General features: G+C 24.6%; 1 protein-coding gene across 2 annotated transcripts in view; it reads right to left on the bottom strand.

Annotated features, from left to right (window-relative positions):
- LOC111635650 (WW domain-binding protein 2-like) overlaps positions 1-18,430 on the bottom strand; it is a 36,693-nt gene extending 18,263 nt beyond the window's left edge. For both annotated transcript variants that reach the window (XM_023380672.1, XM_023380671.1), the window contains exons 1-3: positions 18,320-18,430; positions 5,044-5,146; positions 4,723-4,858 (exon numbers count right to left, since the gene is read on the bottom strand). In XM_023380672.1, the coding sequence (XP_023236440.1) occupies positions 4,723-4,858; positions 5,044-5,146; positions 18,320-18,375 (295 nt within the window). In that variant the 5' untranslated portion in view covers positions 18,376-18,430. The remainder of the gene's footprint in view (positions 1-4,722; positions 4,859-5,043; positions 5,147-18,319) is intronic.
- Between the last annotated feature and the right edge of the window lie 2,264 nt (positions 18,431-20,694).

Here is a 20,694-nt window from a genome sequence, read left to right on the forward strand (position 1 = left end):
AATCTCTCTTCGCAAACACTGAATTCAGATTTGGCATACAATTGTTTTAAAATACCCATTTTAGTACCAAGTTTATAAAAGCCATCCTCTGTTTTACTAAGAACCACAGCTAAAATTGAGCATGCATCAGTTTTTGCTCTGTCTTGTTTGGGAAGTAGTAGGGAAAGGAAATGAGAGAAACAAACTTTTGAACTTTAATGATACGGAAGCCCTAGGTTAAATGCGAAAAACTCTTGATTCCGCACGTTAACGGATTAGCTAGGTAATGTACACATTAACAGCTTTCGAGCTTTAGCAGTAACATATATAAATACACATTAATAATTAAACAATATATATATATATATATATATATGTTTTATAACATAGGGATGGACAAAAGTAGGTTTAAGTTTAATGTTGTTCATACAGAAAAAGACATGCAGTTTATGATTATTACAATAGCTTTATTAACTGTGAATAAAGCTTTTTCTGTAATCTGATGATGATTGCTTAAGGCAATTAAAAATGTTTGTTTTGTATTAAATTTACATTTGTGGAGTTTTGGTGTTTGGTGGATGTTTTAGCTTTATTAATTCAAAAGAATGTCAGAATGGTACAGTTCACTTAAGCAAATTCTCATAAGTGCTCAAATTACTGGCCTTCATTATTTTCACATTCTTGTAGTCTACCTGCTACATTCAAGCACACTCCCAGCACAGAGTTCTTTATTGTCATCAATTTCTTTACATGCTTCTCATATACAGTAAATCTTATCATTCAACAATAAAATAATAATATAAGAATAAACTCTGTGTTTCATATACTTAGAATTGTAAACCTACTTTTGACCAACTCTGTGTGTACATATATATACATATATACATACAATTTAAATTTACAATAACATCAGTAACAGTTGAAAATAGAAACATTGAAAAGTAATAGCATTACGATATTAAACATTAAACTAGTTAAAAGAATATCTCATTAATATTATAGTATAGAGCAGAATAATCAGTCTTCTATAGCAGCCATATTCACACTATATCAATATTATATGTAATATATTCATTAATGAATGTGAAATGCAAAATATTTGTCCTTTAGATAGATATTGCACATTTATAAAAACATCAATTTATGCCAAAGAACATTGTATTGCAATTAAAGGCCCATTGGATAGTACAGGAAGACTTTAAGAGTAAGATGAAAATTTCCTAAATTCATAAATATGTAAATTTCTAAAAATGTAGATCCAACATAATAGAAAAAGATATTAAGTAAATTCCTATTTTGTCAAAGTCAATGTCACTGATTGTATTTTCATTGGATCATTAAATCTGAATAACAAATGGAGATCTTTTAAGTGATTATTCTTAACATGTTCACTGCCAGTGACAACCCTGGAGCGGTCTACACTGCAACACCACATATGATAACTCTGCTCATGAACACCATAAAAGTTGGCTGTATTTGTTGCTCAGAAATAATTTCTTTTCAAGATAAGTTTTTTTATTGTTTACTGTATGCTTCTAAGAAGATATTATACTTTACATACATATTTCTAAAACATTTTCTTACATGTTGTTTACTTATTATATATATATTCTTGGATGTTTCATAGAAAATAAAATGTTTTAGACACACAGCTAGGACATTGTTTCCTTTGGGAGGCAGTGAATATGTCAAGAAAAGGCAGCTATCAAAGATAATGGTAGCTAAAATCTTACCTGTATGTAGTGGTTTAGAATTTCAAGAAGCATCAGCAGTGGCACATGCAGGAAACGGCCAAGGGGCCCTGGTCCACCAAAGAAAAAGGAAAACAAACATAAAGTAGAAAATTTTCTAAAAATCTTTTCCTAATTAAAATTCATTTTTTTATTTACTATTCTGTGGTGTCTTCTATTTCTATACTATTTATGAATTAGTAGTCACCTAAGGTAAAAATTTTATTGAAATTGCATTAAAATTTTTTTTTTTATCTATTCAACTCGGTCCCCCAAGAATAAATCATTATCACTTATGTAATATTAAGTAATAACTTTTTTAAGAATCCATATTTAATTGAAATTATACTACAGTTCGAAGTTTCTATTTTGAGAAAAGATTAAATATGTATTAATGCATTTAATTATAGAAAATCTGATAATTTGTGAGCACTAATATCATAAAAATGCCAGTGAATGAAACAGATACCAGAGTATTTCCTGAATGCATTGGTGACAAAACTATAATCAATTGTATAGTAGCACAATGACTAAATTTATTAAATTACTAATACATATTTATATATAATTTTAAATATGTTCTTCTTCTAAGTTATTCCATATTCTGATCAATTGTAAGCTCTGAGCTGAGAATGACTTGGAAATACATCCAAAAACATAATAATCTTTTAATTTAACATATATTTATAGTACTAAACATTAAAATAATTTATACAGTATATTTTTTAAATTTATATTTTATATAAAAGATGTTTTTAGGCTTTGTATCTTTACGCAAGTGTTTAATAAATTTGTTTAAATTATTAAAAATACAAAGATTTAATAAGTAATCATTCATCTTTTAATAATATATGTAAATAAAATATATCACTATAAAATTTATAATTAAAAGAATTTATAAAAATAATTAAATTATTAATATATCTGTTTGCACACATGACAATATACAAGACAACAAAATACAATAAAGAACCATCATTTATACATTGTTTTATATTGGTCCCAAAACACTTCTATTCCTTTCAATGGTAAAATATTTCATTTGTACATCTAAATTAACTAGAGTTTCATTTACATATTATTTCCTTTCAGGTGAAGATAACAGATAGCAAATATTCTGTTAGAAGATGTTCTCAGAATTTATACAATGCATTTTTGGCTTTATTCTCATACATCCCTGAAATTAAATGACATAAAAATGATCCCACCCTTTATTTTACTTTCTCAAAGTGAGAAATTAACAATAGATTATTGGTTAATGTGTGCAAAAATAATCATAATATAGAGGAAGTCTACATGTCCAGTATCCTATAATAGCAAAAGACTCAATAAGCAAAGAATATTCCTTTAACAAAACAAGTTTATCTCAAAACATATTCCAATGTATAATTCTTATCAATTCAAACATAGAAGTCTTAATGGTTTGCAATAGATATTTCTTGACAAGTCTTGGAGATAAAAATCGTTTCAGAACTGCTAACTGCTGTTAACTGGTTGCATAAATTTTGTCTATTCAACCAGTGGTTATTGCAACTTCAGCAAACAAGATATGGAATAAAAATATAAAATAAAAACATAAAAGTTAAAACATTAGCTAAAAACTAACATTATAAGTCTGTCATAAAAAAACCTATTAGTTCTGCCATATTTTGATGCATTTTGACATAAATTTCAATTATGTGTCTACATCACTAAGCCCAATGTATTAAAAATAAACCAAAAAATGATAGACATAATTAATCAGGCTAATTAAACATGATAATAGCACTTAGACTGATTAATTATGGCAATTCTTTGGTTTAAATTATATGCCTTTTTGATCCAGTCCCTGAGATATGTATAAACAGTGTTCATTTAATTATATTTTATAACAAGCATACTTCAAGTTTGATTTTTAACAGACTGGGAAAAGATATTCTATCTTGTCAAAACTAAATTGTAACAGTGCATGTAGCAAGACTTAGATATAATATTTTAATGAAAATGTTTCATAAATTGATTTCAAAATATGAAGACATAAACTGGCTACAAAGTTCCATAATTCTTGGCACCCAACTTCTTTTTGTAGGGATATTTCAAGGAAAGAATATACAAAAGTCAACTCCAAATAATTTAAGAATTAAAAGACAACATTTTATAAGAAATTGAAAGCATCAATCCAGAGCTCCTAGTTAACAGTTATGCATAATTTTAGAAACAGATTGGATTAGTGTAAAGGATATTTTTAATAAATCAAATTGCATAAAATATAGATATTGTTGAGTATAAGCTTCTCTCTTTTCGTCCTTCATTACTCTTTTTACTGTCTTATGAAAATGCATCATACCAGATACTGAACCCTGTACAAATAGTTTAAGGCTAAACATGCATTATTACTCAATAGTAACCAATTAAATAAGATAAAATCCAAAAGACACCAAACAAAAAATCAAAACAATTTTTAATTAAATGGTACATTATTAATTATAAATTAAATGTAATAAGTACAACAATCACGAATAAAAAATTTTATTTTAATTTAAAAAAAGGCTTCATTCATGATGTGTAGTTTATCTGAAATTTTTATTAAAGCAATTTGAAACCTTTTCAAAACTGAAATTACCTAACTGCAAAATTTGTTTAAAAAAATATTTAGATTATTTAAAAGTTATTGTAATTTTTAAAATTCTTTCTTTACTGTTTTTATAACCTGTTCATTTAATTTTGACAGAGAATTTTAATATAAAAACTGTTGTTACATTGTTTATTAATAACAATGTAAATTTATAAAGTTGTAAATCAGTTCAGATAAAAAATATTAGTTGATTCAAAAACTTTAGAGTCTAGCAACAACAAATAATAAATAATACAGATAAATAATAAAATGAAAATGTCTATTGTATATTTTGTGTATTGTTTATTAATTAATAAAAATAAAATATAATCTTATTTCATTATATTTCCAAATTAAATTATAAAATATATTAAAAATGCAACTTAAAACATGAAAAATAAATATTTAAAGATACAAAACCTCCTGGAAATGCATTTACAACTCCTTTGATGGAATTAGGACCTAAAATAGGTTGTTCTAATTTAACTTTAATTGAAAGAAATGGAAAATCAAAGGACTGTAGATTATGTTGTAGTTTATCATTTTTGAAGATCATCTGTAATTTAAAAAGTAAAAACTTTTAAAATGTAAAAAAAATAATTTCAAAAATATATCTTATATCAACAATCATCATCATTCTTATTTTTAGGATATTTTTAGGATTATTAAAATTATAAAATTAAATATTACATAAATACGCTAAATTACAAGTATTTGATGTTTTATATATAATCAAGTTACCCTGTGTGTTGTTAAATACAATTTCCCTTTAACTGGACCTTTAAATTGTTTTAATGCTTCTCCATGAAACTGCAATTCAACTCCATCACAAAAAAGAAGAATACTACAATATTATAAAAGAAGTTATAAATAATTGCTAAAAATTTAATGTATTAATGATAAAATAATAGCAAAAAATATGTATTCAGATCAAATCCAAATTTTAAATTTTAAAACTTTGTATAATTTAACTGAATTTAGTTTCTGTAAATAATTAAATTCAATTACTACTGAATCATGAAATGTGTCACTTTTATTAAATATTTAAACAATTCATTAAGTTAATTAAATTCACATTTGTAGTATGTAAAAAAAAATCTTAATTTAACAAATAAACAAAATAGCTAACTAATCATTATTGACATTTTAACTGGATTGCGATTTTTTCAAAAATAATTAAAGTTTAAATTTATATTACTATTAGTACACATTTGAGAATAATGCTTTATTCTTTTTAATATATAATCAAACTTTTATAAGTTTAAATCTTTCATTTTATAAGTTAGTACACACATGAAATTAATTAATTTTTATTCAAAACAATATTAATTAACTTGTTAAATACTCAATAGATTGTTATACACAATACAGATTAATAATAATTGATAAGTAGATTATAAATACTTGATAGGCAGGGATCTTATACTATATTACCGAGAAACTTACGTAGTTACCATCAGAAGTTAGAATATAAATTAAACTACTTAACCTTTATCCAATTTTGAAATAAAACTTTATGTAACTGATTGAAAACATTAATTATTTAATAACATGTGTTTTATTTACAGACAAACAGATATTCTGAAAAGTAAAATATTGCTTGTTATTGATGATGATATACTTATCAGTAAAATAGGAAAAGTAAGGTATACACCACAAATATTAACTTGGAGGGAAAAACTCAGTTTTTTGATGTTAAATAGATATTATTTGTAATAACTAAAATGTTTTTAATATTCCAAAAGTTTTGAATATCAAAATGTCTGTCTTACATTATTTACAATTATAGAAGATTTGCACTCATATACATTAAAAATATTTTGATTCGGAAAACTTCAATAAACAAACAAATTTATAAAATTTTCTTTATTCTAAATATTGCAGATATCTTATAAATATTTTATAATAGTAATGCAAATACTATAAAAATTACATTAATATTTAATTAAAAATTTATTTGATCTACAACATTAAACAAAATATACTTATTTAATAACATATTTAATTCCATCTTTATCTGAAATATTAGGAGTTACCTAATTTATAATCATTTCAATTAGTCTCCAACAAAAAAATCATTATTTGATTTAGAAATAACAGTATTTTGTTTTCTTTCCAGGAAAATGTTACAGATTTTTTACTTAGAAACTTTATCTTCATTAGATAAGTCACAATTCAATTCCATTTTATTCAACTGATCTAGAATATTAATCATCAAAAATAAGTTTTACCTACATATTTTTTATAGAAATTTATTATGTAAATGTAAATGAAAAATAAATTCTTAAAGTTTGAATGTTTAATGTTTCTAAGTTAAATCACATGGATCCAATAACATGAATATTAAAATTTTTCAAATAAAAAATGAAGAACTAATCAATGAATGGTTAATGCTGTTTTCTAATCAAGATTATAATTTGAAAGCAGAGAAATGTTTCAACTAGGTTATATCAATAGCCACAAACAACTGGAGAAATTTTTGTTGGGTGCTTTCTTACGGTGTTTGTATAACTTATTTTTTAACTAGACTATATAGAGAATAATATATAAAGAAAAATAGTGTATTACTTCTCTAACGTGAAGCAAAGCAAAAAAAAATCCAGCAATGAGTTGCTCAACTTTCCTGGCAACATTTGGTGGTACCATCTGTTATCATATTTTACTAAAAAATTTTTTATATCTTTAACTATTATAAAATGGCAAGAAGCTTAATTTTGTGGGTAGGGGTGAATTTTATTAAAAAAAAATTGTAAATGCCAATAACCAGTAAAATCGTCACAAGTCTAACCCTACTGGAGATACACACAACCCCCATTATCTCCCCCACCCCCTTGACCTTTAATAGCATCAATCCCCCTATTACANATACAATTTAAATTTACAATAACATCAGTAACAGTTGAAAATAGAAACATTGAAAAGTAATAGCATTACGATATTAAACATTAAACTAGTTAAAAGAATATCTCATTAATATTATAGTATAGAGCAGAATAATCAGTCTTCTATAGCAGCCATATTCACACTATATCAATATTATATGTAATATATTCATTAATGAATGTGAAATGCAAAATATTTGTCCTTTAGATAGATATTGCACATTTATAAAAACATCAATTTATGCCAAAGAACATTGTATTGCAATTAAAGGCCCATTGGATAGTACAGGAAGACTTTAAGAGTAAGATGAAAATTTCCTAAATTCATAAATATGTAAATTTCTAAAAATGTAGATCCAACATAATAGAAAAAGATATTAAGTAAATTCCTATTTTGTCAAAGTCAATGTCACTGATTGTATTTTCATTGGATCATTAAATCTGAATAACAAATGGAGATCTTTTAAGTGATTATTCTTAACATGTTCACTGCCAGTGACAACCCTGGAGCGGTCTACACTGCAACACCACATATGATAACTCTGCTCATGAACACCATAAAAGTTGGCTGTATTTGTTGCTCAGAAATAATTTCTTTTCAAGATAAGTTTTTTTATTGTTTACTGTATGCTTCTAAGAAGATATTATACTTTACATACATATTTCTAAAACATTTTCTTACATGTTGTTTACTTATTATATATATATTCTTGGATGTTTCATAGAAAATAAAATGTTTTAGACACACAGCTAGGACATTGTTTCCTTTGGGAGGCAGTGAATATGTCAAGAAAAGGCAGCTATCAAAGATAATGGTAGCTAAAATCTTACCTGTATGTAGTGGTTTAGAATTTCAAGAAGCATCAGCAGTGGCACATGCAGGAAACGGCCAAGGGGCCCTGGTCCACCAAAGAAAAAGGAAAACAAACATAAAGTAGAAAATTTTCTAAAAATCTTTTCCTAATTAAAATTCATTTTTTTATTTACTGTATATTCTGTGGACCACTCATAAATTAGAAGTCACATAAAGTGGAAATTTTACCGAAATCACATTAAAAGTTTTTTTTATCTATTCAACTCGGTCCCCCAAGAATAAATCATTATCACTTATGTAATATTAAGTAATAACTTTTTTAAGAATCCATATTTAATTGAAATTATACTACAGTTCGAAGTTTCTATTTTGAGAAAAGATTAAATATGTATTAATGCATTTAATTATAGAAAATCTGATAATTTGTGAGCACTAATATCATAAAAATGCCAGTAAATGAAACAGATACCAGAGTATTTCCTGAATGCATTGGTGACAAAACTATAATCAATTGTATAGTAGCACAATGACTAAATTTATTAAATTACTAATACATATTTATATATAATTTTAAATATGTTCTTCTTCTAAGTTATTCCATATTCTGATCAATTGTAAGCTCTGAGCTGAGAATGACTTGGAAATACATCCAAAAACATAATAATCTTTTAATTTAACATATATTTATAGTACTAAACATTAAAATAATTTATACAGTATATTTTTTAAATTTATATTTTATATAAAAGATGTTTTTAGGCTTTGTATCTTTACGCAAGTGTTTAATAAATTTGTTTAAATTATTAAAAATACAAAGATTTAATAAGTAATCATTCATCTTTTAATAATATATGTAAATAAAATATATCACTATAAAATTTATAATTAAAAGAATTTATAAAAATAATTAAATTATTAATATATCTGTTTGCACACATGACAATATACAAGACAACAAAATACAATAAAGAACCATCATTTATACATTGTTTTATATTGGTCCCAAAACACTTCTATTCCTTTCAATGGTAAAATATTTCATTTGTACATCTAAATTAACTAGAGTTTCATTTACATATTATTTCCTTTCAGGTGAAGATAACAGATAGCAAATATTCTGTTAGAAGATGTTCTCAGAATTTATACAATGCATTTTTGGCTTTATTCTCATACATCCCTGAAATTAAATGACATAAAAATGATCCCACCCTTTATTTTACTTTCTCAAAGTGAGAAATTAACAATAGATTATTGGTTAATGTGTGCAAAAATAATCATAATATAGAGGAAGTCTACATGTCCAGTATCCTATAATAGCAAAAGACTCAATAAGCAAAGAATATTCCTTTAACAAAACAAGTTTATCTCAAAACATATTCCAATGTATAATTCTTATCAATTCAAACATAGAAGTCTTAATGGTTTGCAATAGATATTTCTTGACAAGTCTTGGAGATAAAAATCGTTTCAGAACTGCTAACTGCTGTTAACTGGTTGCATAAATTTTGTCTATTCAACCAGTGGTTATTGCAACTTCAGCAAACAAGATATGGAATAAAAATATAAAATAAAAACATAAAAGTTAAAACATTAGCTAAAAACTAACATTATAAGTCTGTCATAAAAAAACCTATTAGTTCTGCCATATTTTGATGCATTTTGACATAAATTTCAATTATGTGTCTACATCACTAAGCCCAATGTATTAAAAATAAACCAAAAAATGATAGACATAATTAATCAGGCTAATTAAACATGATAATAGCACTTAGACTGATTAATTATGGCAATTCTTTGGTTTAAATTATATGCCTTTTTGATCCAGTCCCTGAGATATGTATAAACAGTGTTCATTTAATTATATTTTATAACAAGCATACTTCAAGTTTGATTTTTAACAGACTGGGAAAAGATATTCTATCTTGTCAAAACTAAATTGTAACAGTGCATGTAGAAAGACTTAGATATAATATTTTAATGAAAATGTTTCATAAATTGATTTCAAAATATGAAGACATAAACTGGCTACAAAGTTCCATAATTCTTGGCACCCAACTTCTTTTTGTAGGGATATTTCAAGGAAAGAATATACAAAAGTCAACTCCAAATAATTTAAGAATTAAAAGACAACATTTTATAAGAAATTGAAAGCATCAATCCAGAGCTCCTAGTTAACAGTTATGCATAATTTTAGAAACAGATTGGATTAGTGTAAAGGATATTTTTAATAAATCAAATTGCATAAAATATAGATATTGTTGAGTATAAGCTTCTCTCTTTTCGTCCTTCATTACTCTTTTTACTGTCTTATGAAAATGCATCATACCAGATACTGAACCCTGTACAAATAGTTTAAGGCTAAACATGCATTATTACTCAATAGTAACCAATTAAATAAGATAAAATCCAAAAGACACCAAACAAAAAATCAAAACAATTTTTAATTAAATGGTACATTATTAATTATAAATTAAATGTAATAAGTACAACAATCACGAATAAAAAATTTTATTTTAATTTAAAAAAAGGCTTCATTCATGATGTGTAGTTTATCTGAAATTTTTATTAAAGCAATTTGAAACCTTTTCAAAACTGAAATTACCTAACTGCAAAATTTGTTTAAAAAAATATTTAGATTATTTAAAAGTTATTGTAATTTTTAAAATTCTTTCTTTACTGTTTTTATAACCTGTTCATTTAATTTTGACAGAGAATTTTAATATAAAAACTGTTGTTACATTGTTTATTAATAACAATGTAAATTTATAAAGTTGTAAATCAGTTCAGATAAAAAATATTAGTTGATTCAAAAACTTTAGAGTCTAGCAACAACAAATAATAAATAATACAGATAAATAATAAAATGAAAATGTCTATTGTATATTTTGTGTATTGTTTATTAATTAATAAAAATAAAATATAATCTTATTTCATTATATTTCCAAATTAAATTATAAAATATATTAAAAATGCAACTTAAAACATGAAAAATAAATATTTAAAGATACAAAACCTCCTGGAAATGCATTTACAACTCCTTTGATGGAATTAGGACCTAAAATAGGTTGTTCTAATTTAACTTTAATTGAAAGAAATGGAAAATCAAAGGACTGTAGATTATGTTGTAGTTTATCATTTTTGAAGATCATCTGTAATTTAAAAAGTAAAAACTTTTAAAATGTAAAAAAAATAATTTTAAAAATATATCTTATATCAACAATCATCATCATTCATATTTTTAGGATTATTAAAATTATAAAATTAAATATTACATAAATATGCTAAATTACAAGTATTTGATGTTTTATATATAATCAAGTTACCCTGTGTGTTGTTAAATACAATTTCCCTTTAACTGGACCTTTAAATTGTTTTAATGCTTCTCCATGAAACTGCAATTCAACTCCATCACAAAAAAGAAGAATGCTACAATATTATAAAAGAAGTTATAAATAATTGCTAAAAATTTAATGTATTAATGATAAAATAATAGCAAAAAATATGTATTCAGATCAAATCCAAATTTTAAATTTTAAAACTTTGTATAATTTAACTGAATTTAGTTTCTGTAAATAATTAAATTCAATTACTACTGAATCATGAAATGTGTCACTTTTATTAAATATTTAAACAATTCATTAAGTTAATTAAATTCACATTTGTAGTATGTAAAAAAAAATCTTAATTTAACAAATAAACAAAATAGCTAACTAATCATTATTGACATTTTAACTGGATTGCGATTTTTTCAAAAATAATTAAAGTTTAAATTTATATTACTATTAGTACACATTTGAGAATAATGCTTTATTCTTTTTAATATATAATCAAACTTTTATAAGTTTAAATCTTTCATTTTATAAGTTAGTACACACATGAAATTAATTAATTTTTATTCAAAACAATATTAATTAACTTGTTAAATACTCAATAGATTGTTATACACAATACAGATTAATAATAATTGATAAGTAGATTATAAATACTTGATAGGCAGGGATCTTATACTATATTATCGAGAAACTTACGTAGTTACCATCAGAAGTTAGAATATAAATTAAATTACTTAACCTTTATCCAATTTTGAAATAAAACTTTATGTAACTGATTGAAAACATTAATTATTTAATAACATGTGTTTTATTTACAGACAAACAGATATTCTGAAAAGTAAAATATTGCTTGTTATTGATGATGATATACTTATCAGTAAAATAGGAAAAGTAAGGTATACACCACAAATATTAACTTGGAGGGAAAAACTCAGTTTTTTGATGTTAAATAGATATTATTTGTAATAACTAAAATGTTTTTAATATTCCAAAAGTTTTGAATATCAAAATGTCTGTCTTACATTATTTACAATTATAGAAGATTTGCACTCATATACATTAAAAATATTTTGATTCGGAAAACTTCAATAAACAAACAAATTTATAAAATTTTCTTTATTCTAAATATTGCAGATATCTTATAAATATTTTATAATAGTAATGCAAATACTATAAAAATTACATTAATATTTAATTAAAAATTTATTTGATCTACAACATTAAACAAAATATACTTATTTAATAACATATTTAATTCCATCTTTATCTGAAATATTAGGAGTTACCTAATTTATAATCATTTCAATTAGTCTCCAACAAAAAAATCATTATTTGATTTAGAAATAACAGTATTTTGTTTTCTTTCCAGGAAAATGTTACAGATTTTTTACTTAGAAACTTTATCTTCATTAGATAAGTCACAATTCAATTCCATTTTATTCAACTGATCTAGAATATTAATCATCAAAAATAAGTTTTACCTACATATTTTTTATAGAAATTTATTATGTAAATGTAAATGAAAAATAAATTCTTAAAGTTTGAATGTTTAATGTTTCTAAGTTAAATCACATGGATCCAATAACATGAATATTAAAATTTTTCAAATAAAAAATGAAGAACTAATCAATGAATGGTTAATGCTGTTTTCTAATCAAGATTATAATTTGAAAGCAGAGAAATGTTTCAACTAGGTTATATCAATAGCCACAAACAACTGGAGAAATTTTTGTTGGGTGCTTTCTTACGGTGTTTGTATAACTTATTTTTTAACTAGACTATATAGAGAATAATATATAAAGAAAAATAGTGTATTACTTCTCTAACGTGAAGCAAAGCAAAAAAAAATCCAGCAATGAGTTGCTCAACTTTCCTGGCAACATTTGGTGGTACCATCTGTTATCATATTTTACTAAAAAATTTTTTATATCTTTAACTATTATAAAATGGCAAGAAGCTTAATTTTGTGAGTAGGGGTGAATTTTATTAAAAAAAAATTGTAAATGCCAATAACCAGTAAAATCGTCACAAGTCTAACCCTACTGGAGATACACACAACCCCCATTATCTCCCCCACCCCCTTGACCTTTAATAGCATCAATCCCCCTATTACACAAACCATCCTGCAAAATTTCAGAAATATTTTACAAAAAGCACAGGAGTTATTAAGCTTCAAATAGGGTGAACACAATTGTGCTCCCCCACACACAAACATCCATCCATACATACATACATACATACATACAGAAATTACCCCCAAATTTTTTTTTGCATTTCTCAACATTTCACTGTCCAGAGTTCAAAAATGTAAAAATCTGGGGGGATCATTTTTGTAAGATCACCATACTTTCCCTCTGTTATAACAGCCAAGAAAGTAAAAAGTAAACTTGCCATTAAAGAGAATTCATCTAAAATAATTTTAAGTAGTATCAACACACCAAAAAACCTGCAAAAACATGTATCCTTTACTTAAACAAATGTTTTCATCCATATATGATGGACATTGTTAGCTTCAATTATAATAACACAAAAATAGATCATCAAGATAAAAGCTGCAATAGAAAGTATTTAATTTAAAAATTAATTCAAAGCACAATAATATATGCACATGACTATTAGTGCGATATAATCACCGTTGGTTAAGAATCTCGAATAATGCTCTCCATGCAGAAGAGATAGACTCCTTTCCTTATAATTAATTGCTGTTTCCTTTAAGAATAAATTAAAAAATAATTTTATAATTCATATAAATATAAAAATTACTGAAAGTAATAATAAAATTCACAAATTGTGACATAATTTTTAATATTAAATAAAAGATAACTAAAATCAGGCCACTAAACATTTTACAAAAACATTTTTGATCACCATTAATTTAAAAAATCATTTATTACATACATTTATACAGAATCTGAAGAAATGATATTATAATTTTAAACCAAAATTTCTATTTTACAGAACAAATATTTTAAAATGAAGACAAATGAATATAAAGATCATCAAACTATAAATAATTGGAAATAATAAGAATAGTAAATTAATAATACATAATCAAATTTACTTTTCTATCTTATATATAAATTACAGTTATCATCACTGGCATTTACATTATCATCTTTATCATCATACAGAAGTTCAAATTTATTTATATATTAAATAACTTATCATCAATAGCAGAAATGTATAACCATCTGTATTATATCATATTTGCTTATCATTTCTGTTGAAAAGTGATAATCTAAGATAAAGTAAACAAATTCAATTATCTTGAGTAAATAGCATTAGGAGAGAAAAAAATTAAAAATTTATAGTTTGTGTTTTACAATGACAACCATAAAGACTTATTCCTTAGCTAAAACGTAAGAAACTGAAAATACAGACATTAAAAGTCAATTGTAAACAAAAATATGAGATTATTTAAATAAATCTGTTCTACATTTTAATTGAATTCATGAAACCAAATGTATTATATAAAGTTAAATGTAAATACATTTTGTTCAATATTTCTAATTAATAACAAATACTTTAAATAATTTATAATCTAATGAAATCTGACTATCAGAGTTAAATTATTTGACTCCTGTTCTATACTTTTTTTTTTAATAAAGGATGAACAAACAAACTGTCGTTTCATTTTTGCATTTTATAATTTTTCCTATAATAACAGTTAATATATTTAATATGAATGTGTCAGTATCATTAAATCATTTTAGTATAATTTTATAATCATTTATAATTCATAAATATGTAAGACAGAACTATTTAAAACAACACAAAAGTCGATCGTAAACCAGTAAAATTTTCCTAAATTTATTTTTTAATTAACATTGCTTTTACTTATATACTTTAAGAATCCCTTCTTGGGTTCTCTTGTTTACTATGTAAAAATTTATTGATCTTTTTATTATATTAATAGTTAAAAAATTTATTATGTAGAAATAGATATCATCAATAAAGTGTAGAATGAATGCTTTAATGTTGGATGTGAATGATATACTTATATAAGATTAATAATTGTTTTAAATTGAATCTATCAATCTAATAGTATAAGACAACTATAGGTGTACACATCTGAATACATTTTTATATAGACAATAGTAAACATTTTAAGAAACATGTTAAACAATCTGTTAGCAAAAATATGTTAAATCATGTATTATTATAAATTTTCTGTATTTTATTGATTTTTATTCTGATGATTCTATACTAAATTAATGTTATGTGTTTTTGAAATGTAATAGCTTAAATAAACATTGAACATATAGCCAATATCCAGCAAGAAAGTTGTAGTTTCTTCTTGCTGGATATTGGTTATATGAATAGTGTTTATTAATGTATTCCCAGTTTTGAGTGATTAAATTTATAATGGCTTAAATTTCAATTACCTATTTTTTGCCTTATAAGATACTTTTTTGTTCTTAAAATTTATCTGAAAACTAGGATGCATCTTATAAGCTAAATGCATTTGATATCATAGAGAATATTCTTTTCCCAAAAATGGGATGCATCCAATATAATAAAGCATCTTAAAAAGCAAAAAACATTATTTGCTGATGAAAACAATTACTTATTTAAGCATTATTATTTAAATATGTTGAAGCATTATTACGATACTCATACTTGCCAACCTTTAGAATGGGTATAGCTGGGACACTGGTCAAAAAACATTGATTTTTGAGTAAAAATTCTGACAGAATAAAAAGCAAAAAATTCTTTATTAACATGTGCCCAATGTTTACATTAAATACTTTTAATGTAAACATTTACATTAAAAGTGCCCAATGCTTACATTAAATACCTTTAATAAACAAAATGCAATGTTATCTCTGCATATGCTATCTTATAAAGTTATTGCCATAAACATTGTCAAGAGTACGGCAATAGCTTTATACTCTTTAACATCACAATTTAAAAAAGGTCAAATATTTTATGATACAAATCTACACCTAGATTTATGACATGTTCCATCTTTATGTATCAAGAATATTGCATGATAAGTGCCTGTTTATGCCTTTGTGCAATGTTTTGCTTTGTTAATAATTTCTTTTGTTATGGTACAATGTACTCATAACAGTTGCTATCGGTCAGTTTATTAATTTTCACTGCAATTATTAAGGACAATAATTTTTCTGGCTATTTATTTCCTACGTCTCTCTTTTTCTTACAAAATTGAATATCTTTTCCTTTTGCCACACATGCAATACAGAGGAGGTCTTGCAATGCTGTGTGGTAAAACCATCATCAGTCTTAAATAATAAGACTGACAATGGTTCTTTTCTTGAAAAAGTTTATACCATATGACCTGTATATTCTTAAGTGATGAATCAGATGTTTGTTCTTTTTGGGTAAAGAAACTGTAGAGCTGTTCAATTATTTAATATAACTATGAAAGTAACTTGTTTCCTTCTGCTGATGAGTCAGCCATAATTGATTTAACCACCAACATGACAGTACTAAAGTTGACAGAACTGAAGATTGAATTTATCTTATCTGCCATTTAAAATTATCACATTTGAGGTAAAATTCTCATACCTACACCAACATACATATATAAAAATATTAATCTTGGTTCTTTCCCAATTGAAGGAATCTGAGAATGTCTTCCTGGTTTGCTTCGGTTGTTTGTAATAAAACACATACAATGTCTTTGACATATATATTGATGTTAGACTCATTAAATGAAATGTTTACATGATAATATCAAATTCTTTAAAAATTCTGACAAAAAAGAAAAGCAGCCTGCCAACTGATGGAGCATGCAAAACGCTGATGATTGGTAACTATGAATACTGAATGAATTTAAAGAAAGTACACTCTCACTAATCCAAACTAATTATTATATGAGGTTGTTCAGATTAGCACGGTTATATATTTAAACAGTCATAAACATGTCCTATATCCTGCGAGGTCTTAATATGCAGTGCCTGAGGCTTTAGCAACATAACTTTATTTTCCTGTTTTCTGTCTCAAGCCCTAGTGCAATTCTAAGCTGATATTTACGATGAAGATCATTCAAAATAAACTTGACCAGTGAAAAGATGAGAATAAACTATATATTACCAGTTTGCATATTATTAGCATATATTATTTTAGTATCTAGTGTACTGGCAGTCATGGAGTATGTTGGTTCAGCAGGCTAAAAGCCTGCAACTCCACAAGAAAAAAACGTATGCGGCCCACCGGAAGTCTAAGAAGTTCTCTTGCAGCCTGCATCCATAAAAGATTGCTTATCACCGTATTAAAGCAAAGGTCTAAAAGACTAAAGACAAACACAACAATCTAAAAATTTTTTTAACCTAAATGTATGTATATCAAATAATGTTAAAACGTTACAACTTTGTCATTTTAAAAAATTAATCTGTGATTTATTTTTGACTGTTTAGTGGCAAAACCAACAGAATTGGCTCAGATTTATGTTTATGTTAGCACAGATTCAGATTAGTGAATGGTTAGTGCACTGTACTTCATATCAATCAAATATATTTAAAGCGATAATAAGACCGATTTTTAAATTAAAACATACGTCGTAATTTATCATTTGACGTATTAAAATTTACCGAAATCTACATCAAAATCAAATATTCACTTACATTTTTTAAATAATAGTCATTTTAGTTTTGATGCTAAATTACTTTTTAAACTATTTTTCACATTGTAAATGAAATAATTAGATAAAAAATAAAATAAACAAACTGACATATCAATCATACCGATTAAACTGAATTTTCTTCTCAAATATTTAATTCACATTNTACAATTAAATTATATATATATATATATATATATATTTTTAAATATAATCTGTTACTTAAAATATGTATTTTAATTACATTATTGTTTATATTCTTTCTATCAAGAATTATGTAAATAAACTGTCATTTTCATTTTATAAACAAATCTTCCATAATTGTACTAATGAACATTAATTAAAATCGAGAAAATGTTTCTTGCCAATTCATTCAGGTAAAAATTTCATTATTAATACTTACTATTCCCCATTATAAATGAAAATTCCTTCGGGAGGATGAGCGACATTTAGAGCCATATTTTAAAAACTTATTCAAACTATTATATGACTTACACACGTTTTCTTTACATGTCAATTTCATAATAGGAAAGCGCCATCTGTCGATTTTGATTGTTATTAAATAAATACTGTATATATGTATTTTTTTTTTTTTTATAAATTATATTCTATAATATGATTTTATTATTATTATCATTTAAGTAAATTAATAAATTGAATACATTCCGTATTAAATTCACGAATATATTCGATTTAATGGAATTTTTAAATATATTTTGAAATTAATATAGAATTTTTATCTTTTTTTTTCATAATAAGGTTACACTAGCATCTTACATTAATTTTAATGAATAAAGATCAATTTAATCTTATTTAAAAAATTTATAAGTATATATAATGTATAAATAAAGCTTTTATAATTAAATTAAATAAGTAAATCAAATTTCTCATTAAAAAAAAATTCAAATTAAAGTTATTATTTTCTGTGTATTCCAGTTAATACCTAAAAAAAAAAATAATAAACATTTGTCTATTTAAAATGTTTTAAAATATTAATAAAAAGTAATTAATTTTATAGATTTTTCTTTTTTATTTTTTAATTTAAAGCTTGAACTTTGACCTTTAATCTATAATATGATTCAGATTAAGCAATGATTGTAGACTTCTGTAATGTTAGAACATGATTCTTTTTAACTGTATACAGAAAATAATAAAAGAACTACTGATTACATTTGAAAAATATCAAGGAAAAAAAAAAGAAATTTTTTAAATAAATATTTTAAAAAGTTGATTAAAGTATTCACATGATTGATCAAGTGGTTTATTTTATTTTTACTAGTAAAATCTATAGGCCCTACTTGATAGAGTAGATAAAAATAAAGACTGATTAATTCCTTCCTATATTATAGATGTATTATATACGTTTTAACGATATTTAAAATATAAAATTAGTTATATAATACAGAATATCATCTGATGCAATTTATCGGCCTTGAGTAGTACTTAAAAAGAATAAGAAAATCCACTTCGAACGTTAAAAAGACCACCAATAGTTAGACAGAAAATGCAACTACTGTGTTGAATGCATAGTAGATGCCACCTTTTTTTATAGTTTATTTTGATTGTCTGCCAAAAAATACTCTTTCTTAAATCACTTTATCGTTGACAGAGGTTATTTCTCTTTCTGTAGTCACAACTTTCATTTTTAAACGTTAAAAATAAATACTATAATTAATAATTATTTTTTTACATTAATTAACACTATGCAATAACGTTTTTACTTCAAATTTTTATTGTTATATGTTAGGAAAAGTATAGTTGACCCCCTATAACACTGTTGATAATTCCGTTTTATATGAATTCCATGTTGTACGAGTCACTTAGATTGTACATATATGTGAGCCGTTCACAGCCGGGCACACGTATTTGTAAAATCTAAGTGACTCGTACAACATGAAATTCATATAAAACGGAATTATCAACAGTGTTATAGGGGGGAGGTCGACTGTAATTGTGATACTTTATATAAAGTTTTTCGGATGAATCCTTTCGTGTTATCCTTGGCCTGTAGATGGATAAAATTTCAATTATTATTGTTTAATAATTCATATTATTGAAATTTTATCCGAAACAGGTAAATGAATTCCTGAAAAATAAAACTATCATTATTAAAGATTTTATTTAAATAATATCCGTTACGGAATAAATAATTTGAATTTTTTTAAAGAGAGATCTAAATTTATAAAACCCAATACTTTGTTATGTATTTTTTTTCTTTTTTTTTTAAATTGGTGGATTTATAGATGTCATTGTCTACTGGATATGGATATAATCCATTGAAATGAACTCGTATAAATTCAAGAATTATCCGTAACTAACCTTGTAACATTCCATCTGATTTAAGATCTAGGATACTTTTAGACATCTCTTTCCAATCTTCATATGAACCAGTTAAGCATGCAGGAAATGATTTTCATCTTATCGTATAATTTCTTTTAGTGAACGATTACAGTTTAAAATGACAATAGATCGAGTGATTTTTCTCTTCCTTAATAGCTCTTTTCTAATGAAAATACTAAAAAATTTTCCACTCGAAACAATCGTAATTTTATCTATTCACACGCTTCTCTCCAGACTGATGAAATCTTTTAGAAAGTTACGTTAAATAGCCCATATGGATAGATATATAGTAGCTAATATATTATATGTGATATCTGGCATACATCTTTTAAGAATTTTAAATTTTTATTTAAGAATCATAATTCAAAACTTTCAGAATTGAAATGTCAAGGTCGAGATGCCCCTGCTAAGCTTAAATTACATTTAAAATTTGAGCAT

This window comes from Centruroides sculpturatus, unplaced genomic scaffold (genome assembly GCF_000671375.1).
Source record: "Centruroides sculpturatus isolate CEXI.00-Female unplaced genomic scaffold, Cexi_2.0 scaffold738, whole genome shotgun sequence".
NCBI lineage: Eukaryota > Metazoa > Arthropoda > Arachnida > Scorpiones > Buthidae > Centruroides > Centruroides sculpturatus.